This window comes from Oenanthe melanoleuca, chromosome 27 (genome assembly GCF_029582105.1).
Source record: "Oenanthe melanoleuca isolate GR-GAL-2019-014 chromosome 27, OMel1.0, whole genome shotgun sequence".
Lineage (NCBI taxonomy): Eukaryota > Metazoa > Chordata > Aves > Passeriformes > Muscicapidae > Oenanthe > Oenanthe melanoleuca.
Window position 1 is genome coordinate 115,082 of NC_079360.1, and position 12,155 is coordinate 127,236.

Below are 12,155 nucleotides of genomic sequence, written 5' to 3' on the forward strand. Positions count from 1 at the left end.
CAAGTGGCAAAGAGCAGCTCAGTTGAGCAGGCTCCTCACCCTTTCTACACTCTGCTAGCTACAGCTTGAAGACAAACCCGCAACATGACTTTAGTAGGGCTGAGCATGGCACACTGGATTCTGCACCATCTGTGCTATAGGGCTCCCAAATGTATTAGAGTGCTTTCCACACACCATAGATTTTGGGACCATCTCAGTGCATGGCTACAAGTATTCAATGCAGATGCTGAGTAAGTACAAAGCAGCTTAGGTTTGCTTTTACCTATCAAATGGAAGGATTTAGCCTCTGAGGGCAGGATTCTGCACACCTGTATCAGGTGTGCTGTAACTGTAGCTCACCAAGCTGCCCTGGTCTCCTGTTTTTATTCAGAACAGGGAACTTTAGGTCACTATTCACATGACCCAGTTTAGATCTGCCAGAGCCCAGTGAGTGCACCAGAGCTGACACAATGGGAGGCTCAGGCTGTGCCAACACCTGGGGCTGACTCAGGTTTATCAGATGAAGCCCAGCCTGGGGTCTTGGTGTGGTGTGCTGCACTTACATGTGGTAGAAACTGCTTCTGAAAATAAGAAGGACATTTTTTCTTCCACACCCCCACAGTAGCCCATGATCCAGGGCTGATCTGTGGGCTGATGGGCAGCTCACCAGCCAGGAGCTAATTTACAATATCCTAGTTGCCTGCCTTGGAGGTGCTGCCTTCCCTCTGTCTGATACCTTGGTATTCAGAAGGGAAATTAAAGGGTATTAAAACAACAAGGCTATTTTGTATCCTTCTCCAGATGAACCCATTCTGAACAAGATGTCATGGAATTTTCTGATGAGTCTTTCAAAATGAGCATGCTCAATTCAAGTTTAGAAGAGTTGATAAAAGGCAGACATTCTTCATGCCTGTAAGAAAGGGCCTCTGGTTACTACAAACTGTGCTTTTTCCCAAAGGCCACATTTCTTTTAGATTAAAATATAAATAAATAAACCACATTCTGATATTCACATGAGTTTCACTGTTTCACATGAGTAGTACAAGCTTTGCTGAGCTTCCTTTGAAGAGAAAACACATACCTGAATTCAGGTCAGGTCACTCTTAGAGGGTTGAAACTCCTTAAGAAAGGTGACAGCAGTCTCCTTTTCCATGGTGCAGTGCAGTGTAGCTCCATGTTATTTCCACTGCTGTTTGCAATCAAACGGAGCAGCCCTTCCTGAGATCCTCTCACCTCTTGGGTGAAAAACAATAGAAGAGAAAAATAATTTCTTCCTCCAAAGCATCCTGATATTTTCTGCTCCAGGTGCCTGCCCTGTGCTCTTCACCCAATCAAAGACAAAACCAAATGACCTCAGTAAACCCAAATGAAACCTCGCTGAAATTTAAAAGCTGTGTGGATGAGGCAGCTGGAGACATGGGTTAATGGTAGGCTTGACAGTGCTGGGGGAATGGTTGAACTCGATGAGCTTAGAGAACTTTCTGAACCTAAACAATTCCATGATTATGTGATTCTGTGATTATGAAATCACATCTCTTCCCAGCACAGCGGTGGAGTGGGGACAGTGCTGGCTTTGACCCCAGGGAAGGGAGGGGTGGGTGTGGACAGTCCTAGGTTACTGAAGGGATGGGAAGCCCTAAAAAAGAGGGAGGTGAGAAAATAGCACCGAGTGACCGGTGCAAGCAGGGGAAGCCTGGTGTGTGGGAGTGCTCCAGCCAACACTTCCAAACAACCAGTGGAGCAGAGACATCATATCCATGGGACATGCAACCAAAAACCACAAGGAAACACTACAGCATCGCCCTCACCTGGGCACCTTGGAACCTCCTCTGCAGCAGGCAGGTAAGCGTAATTTCAGCTTTATATACATTGCTTGTTGGGGACACAGGGAAAGATAAGTTTTGCTTCTCCCAGTTAAAATAAAGGAAAAAAAATAAAATTAAGAAAAGAAGTGGGAAATTTTATTTCAAGCTTCTAAAAGGATTTTACAAACCACAGAGAGTTAAAAAAATCAAATATATATATATATATATATATATATATATATATATATATATATATATATATAATTGACAGGGTCCTGTTAAGCAATTCTTCACATTATCTAACGGTGATACGAGATAACACATAACCATATATGCATTTCCCTGTAATCCTGATCACTGCTGACAGCTCACAAAACTCTTCTCAGACAATATTTCTCCTAGACTGTACAGATTTCTTTTCTTAGAAGCAAAGGAGAAGGAAAAAATACAAAGTAATCTAGAATAAAGAAAAAAAACCCAAAATCTCTCTTTAGCAAGTTCTTCCGGGTTGGGCTGGGTAAGAGCCAAGTTTAACACCTCCTGCATGGTTGTGGAAGCTCCTTGTCAGCTTCTCCATGGCACAGAATTTTCTCTAGCACCTATTACTCCCCACCATCCCACCCATAATGCCCTGTGTTACCCTGTCCAGGGTCTCATCACTTCAAAGGAGCCCCAACCCTGCCCAGCTGCATCCTCAACACTGCTCCTCCCTCACACCTGTCCATCAGTCCTAACCTCAATCATTATTTGTTAGGACTTCCTAACACCTCTGCCCATCCTGAAGGAGTTAATCCTAGACCTCCATCCCCACCAGGAGTACAGCTTCCAGCACAGCACGATATTCCAAGCACCCCTGCAGAAGGAATTCCAGCAGCTGGGGATGTGAAGGGATTCACAATTGGCTTTTCAGAATCTAGCTCCCACATCAGGAAGCCATGGGCCCATGGACAGAACCAACTGCTCCAAATGAGAAAGCACCTCAGGAAATAAAGGCAAAGATAGCTGAGAGAGAGAAATGGAGCTGGGGCAGGTCCATGTGCTCCAGATTCTTCCTCACTCTGAAATGTCATGGCAACTTTTGGAGGTTGCCAAAAGGTCAACAAAAACCCTGGTTCCCTCATCCCACTCCCAACAGTTTCTTAAACACTTTACGTCCAGCTTAAGTGAAATCAACAGATTTTAAAATCCACATAGGTGTCAAAAAGGAGACTTACAAAAATTTGCTTGCTCCTCTTCTTGCAGCAAAACCAATCTCAACTTGAGACTCAGAGGCAGGTGACTGAAGGCAACATCTCTTGTAGGGCTGTGTTACCCACTTCAGACATCCAAGGGGCTCTTTGAATCCCATTCCTAGCAGGTAACCCTTGTTGGGGACTTAACAATCTCACTGTCTCCAGGCATCCTTCATCCCAAGGATGCTGCTGCATGCAGCTAATGGAGTATGGCTCAGTCCCAGGCACCCCCACTCCTTCCTGCACAGCTCAAAAGCCAGGCAGGGAATTAGTCACACACTGCCTTCCTCCTTTTCCTCCACCTCCTCCTCTGCTCCACCCTACATGGGAAACAGGCAACCACACACACCAAGCCAGCTGTGTGAAAAAGTGTATATATTCAGTACGCACTCAGTACAGTATAGCAACAAAAGCTACCATCATTTCCTTAAAAAACCAACAAATCGCCAACTTCAAAATAACCACCAAAATTTCCAAATCCTCCCCATCCTACAGCACTGACCCTTGGCCCTCTGGGCCCAACAAGGCACCAGTGGCAAGTGACCCCAACCCCACGCCATCCCTGCCTGACAAAGCACAGACGGCGGCCCCAGATCTCTGGCAGCATCTACTGCCTTGGCACCCAACTCCTCCTGTGAGTTCTGGGGTGCTGAGGGTGCTCCCACCAGAGGGGCTGGGCCAGCAGTTTGCCGTGGTGCTCCTCCAGGCAATTATTTGGGACACACACACACACCAAAGAAAATGGGACAAGGTCTGGCTTGCAGATCAGGGAAGCTGCCACAGCCTCACTGTGGCTCCACATGGCCCTAGGAATGTGCCAGGGAGTAAAGAGGGATTCCATCGCTGATCCCGGAGGGCGCACATTCGGATTGCTGCAACAGTGTGTCTGCGGGAGGTGGGGGAAGAGGCCGAAGAGAGGAAAGGAGCAGCACAGGGGTGGGGCTGGGACCTGGCAGGGCCCTTGCCGCTGCACACAGAGGGGAGGTAGATCAGCTTTGGAGACCTCTTGCCTGGGAGAATGTCTTCACGGACACCAGCTCAGTTCCTGGGGGGAAGAGCCTGCTGCAGGGCCCTGAATGCCTGTACTTGCCTTCTCCCAAGGCAAAGGTATCTTGGTGTCTTGTCCATGTTGCTAGAAAGCTCTCAGACTTGTGCAGCAACTTCCCTCAAAAGCTTTTAGCCCTGAAACTGCCTCCACAGCTGCTGAAGGAAAAACCCCAGCAGCTGGGGACAAGCCCAGAGGTGATAGCAGAGACATGTGGGGCAGGAGAGACTCTGGCTCCTTCCTTTTGCCCACCTGGCTGGAAGCCAACCCTGATCCCAGCCCCTCTCCCTGCCCTGCCACACCAGTCCTGCTGCCACCCCTGCCCCGTGCACCATGGGGATAGCTTGTGTGCTGCTCTCTGTCCTCCCCCCTCCCCAGGTCTCCATCTCAGCGTCCCCTCTGCCATTAGTCTTGCTGCTCATTCATCTCCATGTCCGACACCAGGATGTTCTTCTCGGCAGATTCACTGGGGTTGGAGGTGGTGCGACTGTAGCGAGCGCTCTCAAATGTGCTGCGCTCTGCGTTCTGTCGGCGCTTGTACAGGAAGACAACGACGCCCAGCATGGCACACAGCGCCAGCACTGACAGCACAACCACTGCGATGGTTGTTGTGTTCTCTGGCAGAGCTGCAGGAAGGAAAGGCTGTTGAGAGGCAGACAGAAGGCACCTGTTCCTTCCTCAGCCTGCAGGAGAGGCTGGGGTTGGTGGGGCTCCAGCCAGACCCATGTTTCTGGGCAGGGTCATTTAATCACAGACTGTCCTGTGTTGGAAGGAATTCACAAAGGCCACCAAATCCAACTCCTGGACCTGCACAGGACACCCCAAGAATCCCACCCTGTGCCTAAGAGTGCTGACCAAACACTTCTTGAGCCCTGGCAGTCTTGGGATGGCCACTGCCCTGGGGAGCCTATTTCCCCTGTGGTGGGTCAGAGCAAGGATATTACTGGAACGAGATTAGCTCAATTGGTTGAGCATGATGCCAGCAACACCAGGGTTGTGGATTTGATTGCCATATAGGTCATTCACCTGAGTGAATGAGAGAGTTGGACTCAATGATCCTCCTGGGTCCCTTTCAGCTCAGCATATTCTGTGACTCTGCAAATCTGTTTTGGTTTTTCTGGGGACATCTCGCTCTTGGCAGAGCTCTTGGGGCTGGGCAGACTCCCTTGGTCTTTCCTGTGTGTATGAACATTTAGCAGCTGCCTGGGATCCTACCAGCAGATATGCTGGCCATCCCCCAGACTGACCAGGCAGTGTGGGCACAAGAAGGAGAGTCTGGCAAGTGACTGGGCAGACACACATCTTCATGGAAGGATGGCTCCTGCTGCTGAGGAGTACTAAGTCAAGGCCAAAGTCACTTGGGAATGGCATTCCCCACCTGCAAACCCCATTACTTTTGTTATTTACACAAACTGGGCTGTGGCACAGGCTCCCAGTCCTGGTTTCCCGTACAAGTACTTCGCCCAGGATGATGGTGACACTCACCTGCCCTGGAAAACGTGCTCTCCTCCACTGCAATGACAATACAGACAGATGAGTGCATGGCCACAACACCCTCCCATCTTCCCACCACCAGCACCACTGGACTCACACCCTGCACTGCTCCCAGTGCCTCACCACATGGGTAATGGGTGACAAACAGCTGACATGGTCCTCTGGCTCTGCTTTATCACTGTCCCACTGGCCTTATCCCACCCCAAGTAGCTGATCCAGCCACTGAGACATGCACAGCCAATCACCGAGCCAAATGGGGATCTGCAGACCCCAACACCAAACCATACAAGCCCCTGCACATTGGAATTACCCAAAACATGTAGTTGGTGCTGCCAGTGTGACAGCTCAGCCATGCAGCACCCTGCCCAGACCCCCAGCTCACCCTACATCAGCCCGGGACCCTTGGGCAGCAGAGGGGGCCCTACCTCGGGGGATCTTGCAAATGACCCCCATGGTTACGTTTGTGCAGGAGCCTAGATGCCACATGCCATTGCTGCTCTGGATCCAGTAGCAGCTGTTCTGGCTAAGCATGCTGGGCCCTGTGTCATGCTGGCCCCAGTTGGAGTAGTTCATGGCAGTGTTGTCATGCCAAACCAAGGTGCCACCTGGAAAATGGGAAAATTGGAAAATTAGGCCTGAGGATGCTGAAGAGAACACCCTACCTTTGTCCCAGTTCAGAAAGCACAAGGAGGTATGACAGAGCTCTGGGCAACCTGGTCTGGAAGGTGGCTCTGCACATGGCAGAGGGTGGGACTGGACGGGCTTTAAGGTCTCTTCCAATCCAAACCATCCAGTGATTCTGTGATTTGATGGTGGGGAGTTGTGATGGGGAGGACTAGGGGCTATAGCACACCTTCCTGAATCTGCAGGCTTCGGTGCCTTGGAGAAAGCTTTGGGTTTCCTATCCCACCAAGCCAGAGGAGGACACACCCAGTATGTCCAGCACAGCCTGAGACACTGGTGAGCCTGGTGACACTATGACATGAACCCTCCTCACTGGTGCCACCACCAAGCGCTTCCTTTGCTCACCACAGGCTTGGTGGGAATTCATAGAGGGAATTCCCTACTATGGGGGGAGTATCTCAAACCTCATTCCTTTCTTTGTACCTTTGGGGTTGAAGGTCATGCCCAGCCATGCCCCCTTGGAAAGGCCCTCGTACGCCTGAAGATGCTCCCACACAAAGATGTTCTCCATCTCATCCTGGATGGACAACACTGTGCCGCCAACTGCAGAGGGAAGACTGTCATGGAGGAGCCCAGAACTGAGATGATCAAGTTAGGGAGTAGCAGTGCCCAAGAGGACAAAGTTGAGGACCCACCAGTGAACCACAAAACAACTGGGGAACCCTAACATGAACAGCAAGGAGACAATGGCTGACCAAGGCCAGATATGGGCACAGGGACAAAGGGGCTCTGCTGCACCCACAAACATCCTGAGGATCCCACTCTCTTCAATTTCTAAGGATGCACCACCTTCCTTTACCACTGTTGGGGGTTGATTTTTCCCATTGAGTTGCTAAAAAAGAACTGATGGCTAAGTACTTAAGCCAGGGGAGGGGGAACCCCTCTGGTTTTTGACAGTTTCTCTCAGAGGGAGGGACAGAGAATCCATGAAATTAAAAGCAAATAAGAAAAGAGCGGAGGCAGTTGCTAGCTCTCGCTTGCTCTCGGCTTCAGAGGAGGAGGGTCGCTGCTGCTGCTGCCATTAACTCAGTTGCTGGACCCCACACACTTGTCATTTGGGCATGCTGTTTGCGAGAGTCCTGCTGGAGCACCGGGACTGACACTGCCCCGGCGTTCGTGAAGCAAAGCCTCTCTTTTCCATCCCTTCCCGTCTGGGCCCAGACACCATCACCGCGTGCTCCCCCAGCCCGCGCCACAGCGCCCCCTGCAGCCGCGCAGGGATCATCGCACCTGCCCTGCCCACTGGAGCCACCAGCGCTCCCTGCAGGCTGTGACGGGAACTGCATCAAAGGGGAAAGAGCCTGCGGCCAAAAGGACTGTTACTGGGACCCTGGTTCTGTTTGTTATTAATTCCACAGTTTTTGTTTGGTTTGCTTTGTTGTACACACTAGTAAAGAACTGTTATTCCTATCCTCACATCGTTGCCTGAGAGCCCTCTAATTTCAAAATCATAATAATCGGAGAGTTTACATTCTCCAATCCAGGGAAGGTTACTGCCTTCCCTAATAAAAACCTGTCTTTCAAACTGAAACAACCATCCCAGCCCCCTCATACCCTTCTGGCATCTCCTCATGGCATCCTTTTGCCCAAGGGCAATCTCCATGTGGAAGGTGTAGCAGTGGTCCCGAAAGGGGATCCAGGATGAGTCCTCCAGCGATTTGGGACAGCTGCCACTGTAGCTCCACTTGTGTGCGCGGGAGTGACCTGGGGAGCACACAGGATTTTGGGGTCCCACAGCACATTGGGGCACCCACACCCACAAGGACCCACATGCTTCAGAAAGTTCCTGCTGGGATGCTATCTCCAACCCTTGGTCATATCCCAGTCACACTACTCCAGGACCCCTGGCCAGCACCTGTTTGGAGCTGGCAGATCCCTCCCTGCAGCTTGGTGTCGCAGCTAGCTGTGCACCAGCTCCCGTCTGTGTCCATGTAGGAGCAGCCGGTGATCTGCTGGGGCTCCCCATCCTGCCAGTTGGTGTAGATGAGGTTCTCCTCTGTCAGCCACGAGTAGCTCCGGCCTCCCTGGAAGACCACAGGGAGGAGATGCCTGGGGGGCTGATTTGATCCCTCGAGAACCCATGCCCCAGGTGCCTGCCCTCTTCCCTCACCTCATCATTGGCCAACCCAATCCAGAGTGGAGCCCGCAGGCTGCTAACAGCCTGTGTGAGGAAGGCCTGGCTGTAGGGGTTGGGGATGGTGGCCAGGGTGGCATTGAGAGTTTCGCAGAGCAGCAGTGCCTCGTGCCACCTGAGAGGTTTCTGCAGGATGTGGTAAGTGCTGTTGTGGTAAAAGAGGGTGCCACTAGGAGAAGCAGGGAATGGTGCCTGTGCAGGGCTCAGGGACGGGTCTGGAGGAACAAAGAGACACAGTCAGAGGGCACAGAGGACACTCCTGCATCCCAGGTGGGTCACCCCCTTGTCCATCTCTACCCAGGACAGGCTGTCCCTGGCAGTATTGTGCTTGTTGCACCTCCTGGTGCAACTGAGGAGGGCAGAGGGATATCCCTAGGGATGACAAGCAGCACACCCCAGCACCATCCCCACCTGGGAACTGTCCACCAGGATGCAAGTCCCTGTAGGACAAACTGAGCCAGGTTGGTGTCCACAGGTTTGGGGCTGTCCCACAAAAGGCTGGGACCAGGGACTCACCCGCCCAAGTTAAAGTCTGTCTCCCCAACTTTTCCCAAGCTAAACCTATTGCCCCAAGCTCTCCAGTCCACCAAAGCATGAGGCACCATGCTGGCAGTGGCAGATCCCCAGCCAAGAAAGCTGGGACTGTCCCCTCGTCCCCCTCCTACCTATGCTCCGCTGGCAGACATAGCCATGTTTCTCCTCCAGGCAGCTGCGGTCATCCCAGCGTCCCGTGAAGAGGGGGGGTGAGCCATGCCACACCACAACACAGTTGGTCTGCACAGCAAAGCCACAAGGTCAGCACTGTCCTCAGCACTGTTGTCCTACACCACAGAGATCCCCATGCCAGAAACCCCCACCCTGCAGGGCTCCATCCTGTGCTGCCCTTGGAGAGCCATCCCAGCCTGTTAAATCCTTCCTTTTCCAAGGCTGGGCCTGGCACTGAGACCTTCCTGGGGGATGGGGGTGCAATAGGGAATCTTCCTCACCGGCTCATCACGGGGGCTGGAGGAGCTGCAGCCTGAGGGCTCTCCAGGTGCCCAGCTTGTGTGCCTCAGTGGCACCCCCTCTACCCACTGGAACTTCCCCTGGGCATCGTGCAGGCCAATCCAGAGGTCAAAGGAGATGTTGGGCAGCATGGATGTGATGAAGGCTGCAAGTGACAAGTGAGACACTGAGGACCACCCATGGCAGGTAGAGCCCTGGTGGGGTGGTGGGCAGAGACCTACCCTGCTCCAGGGGGCTGGCAATGGTAGCCAGGATGGCTCCCTGGCTCTCGCACATCTGCTTCGCCTCTGGCCACTTCACTATCTCGCCTTTGTTGTGGCCATTGAAGCTGAAACACTGCACAGGTGGGAGCACAGGATGGGCCAGGAGGTGCAGCTACCCCCCAACCCTGAGCCTTGCACTCTCCCCACCCAGCCACCTTCTGAAGCCCCATTCTGCCCCAATAGGCCTTCTCCCCTTCACACCCTCACACCTACCACTCCCCAACCCCTCTGGCCCTCCCACATCTCTCCTGGCAAACCTGACACACCTCGCCTTCCCCATCCCACAGCATCTCTGTAAGTGCATCCCTCAGCACTTCCCACAAAACATTTGCAGGCATCCGTCTTTATCCTGCCATTTTGGAGCCACCCCCTCTGTGCCTCCACAGGGCTGATGGAAGACCGGGAAGTAGCCATCACCTCTCCCATCGTGCTGTCCCCTCTCCCCCTAGCGGTACCTTGCTGAGGAAGGGCAGCCAGCCTTGGGGACAGCCCCCACTCGTAGCAGCGGGTAATGGAGAGGGGGAAGGCTTCACAGCTGTTCCATTGCTCCTCTTGCAGATGTAAGGCAGTGCTGTCATGCACTTCTGGTCCCCCCAGTCCTCTGCGGGAGGGATAGGCTGGGCATGATGCTCCTCTGCATCGGTAGTGGTGCCCCAGCCCCTCAGAGCCCTGTACAGAGCCCTGCCCTGTCCTGCCCTCACCTCGGCTGGCTGTCATGTACACACACTTCCTGTCCTTGCTGATGGGCCGAGGCTTGCCCGGTGCCCAAGAGACAAAGTTGAGGAGGGATCCATCAGACCACCTGGAACAGCATCAGGAGGAGCACGAGGCTGATCAATGATTTGGTGAATGGGACCACTTGAACACCCTGAGAGAGTGTCCCACTACTGCCCTCTTGGGTGAGGAACCTCCAACCCAGCACCCCAGAATGAGATCCCTGAGATGCAGGTGCTGAGTCACAGCACTCTGAGAGGTGACTCTGAGAGGAGACAGTAGTGTAAGGACATGCAGGGACATAGTGCTGTGGGGATGTGATGGAGACCGTAGTGTGGGGATGTCTGGGGATACAGTGATTGACTGTGACTTACTTGAACCTCCCGTCATTCTCGTAGGTGTGCAGCCCAATCCACCAGTGCTGCTCCTGGCCCCTGGAGAACTGCATGCCCAGAGAGGACATATCAGTGCCCTTCAGGGACTGGGGGGTCTTTGGGCACAACTGAGGCTGCCATGGGGATCAGACACCCTTCCCCAGCTTGCAAAAGCAAGGCAAAAAGCCATCACTTTGCTGACTCCCAAACCCACCCCCAGGCATCAGGACCAGCCACCACACAAATCCATCATGACCCCAGCAAAGCCCAGCACCCCAAATATTGTCCCTCCAGAAAAGGGTGAAAGAAGACAAGGAAAAGCGGCCGACAAGGCAGCAGAGCCCGGAGAAGTTCCTATCCCTTTGGTACCTTCTTCAGGTTCTGGCCCAGGAAGTGCAGCTCATCCTCGCTGTGCACCGATGTCAGCTCGGCCTGGAACCAGCTGCAGATGCGTTGTGCCTGCAGCCACGTTGAGTGGTGTTCAAAGAACTTGTACTCGGCCTCTTGGTATTTCACCCATTCTTTGCTGCCTGCAGGCAGGGAGCAGTGTCACACTGAGGCCCTGCCATGGTCACCCTGGCCCTTGGTCCCTGCCTGCTGGGCTGCTTTGCTTTTGTCCCTCTCCTGCAGCAGAGCTGCAGCACAATGCCTGGATTCCCTCTCACAACCCTGCCCAGGATCCATCCTCTTCTGAATAACACTGCAGCACCCATGAAGACATCAGGTGGTCTATGCATGACCTGAAGTTGAGTCAGGAGAAGTTGAGGTTAGGTATCAGGAAAAGTTCTTCCCCCAGAGGGTGGTCAGGCACTGAACAGGCTCCCCAGGGCAGTAACTATGGCTCCAAGGCTGCCAGAGCTCAAGGAACACTTGGAAAACACTCTCAAGAGCAGGATGGGATTGTCAGGGTGCAGGGCCAGGAGCTGGACTCAATGGTCCTTCTGGGTCCTGTCCAACCCAGAATTCTCTGTGACTGTGATGAAAGGCTGTGGCCAACACACCTTGGGTTGTGATCTCTGGCTCTTTCACATCAGCACCTGGAGAAACGGCAAGAAGTTGTCAGTGGGGTGCAGGTTGCGATGTTACCATGAATGCTTCTCTGGAAACCATCCATGGGCATCCAATGGCAGGATGCCCGTCCTGAATTCCCCCAGAGGTGACAGCAACCTCTCCCAGTCCCTGAATTAGGAATCACCCTCCCTCCTCCCAGGGATTCCACCACCCCACAGCCCATGCTCCTCCAGGACAGTCACAACTGATGGGTTTGGGGACCCCTCTTCCAGTACCTTTGGGCAGTTTGCAGATCCAGTCCAGCTGGGCTTCACACTGCATCGGCATCCACTGTAGGGAGGCCAGATCAAGCACTGCGCAGCTCCGGATGTCATCGTCATCATAGTTGCTGCGGTCAAAGTTGTGGTAGAAAAAC

General features: G+C 53.1%; 1 protein-coding gene across 1 annotated transcript in view; it reads right to left on the reverse strand.

Annotated features, from left to right (window-relative positions):
* Positions 1 to 3,374: 3,374 nt before the first annotated feature.
* MRC2 (mannose receptor C type 2) overlaps positions 3,375 to 12,155 on the reverse strand; it is a 28,006-nt gene continuing 19,225 nt past the window's right edge. Inside the window, exons 15-30 of the mRNA XM_056512136.1 lie at positions 12,016 to 12,154; positions 11,731 to 11,766; positions 11,099 to 11,259; positions 10,730 to 10,797; positions 10,343 to 10,443; positions 10,097 to 10,242; positions 9,600 to 9,714; positions 9,360 to 9,523; positions 9,039 to 9,147; positions 8,350 to 8,588; positions 8,095 to 8,263; positions 7,794 to 7,943; positions 6,663 to 6,782; positions 5,981 to 6,160; positions 5,547 to 5,573; positions 3,375 to 4,687 (exon numbers count right to left, since the gene is read on the reverse strand). Of these exons, the coding sequence (XP_056368111.1) occupies positions 4,467 to 4,687; positions 5,547 to 5,573; positions 5,981 to 6,160; positions 6,663 to 6,782; positions 7,794 to 7,943; positions 8,095 to 8,263; positions 8,350 to 8,588; positions 9,039 to 9,147; positions 9,360 to 9,523; positions 9,600 to 9,714; positions 10,097 to 10,242; positions 10,343 to 10,443; positions 10,730 to 10,797; positions 11,099 to 11,259; positions 11,731 to 11,766; positions 12,016 to 12,154 (2,145 nt within the window). The 3' untranslated portion in view covers positions 3,375 to 4,466. The remainder of the gene's footprint in view (positions 4,688 to 5,546; positions 5,574 to 5,980; positions 6,161 to 6,662; positions 6,783 to 7,793; positions 7,944 to 8,094; positions 8,264 to 8,349; positions 8,589 to 9,038; positions 9,148 to 9,359; positions 9,524 to 9,599; positions 9,715 to 10,096; positions 10,243 to 10,342; positions 10,444 to 10,729; positions 10,798 to 11,098; positions 11,260 to 11,730; positions 11,767 to 12,015; position 12,155) is intronic.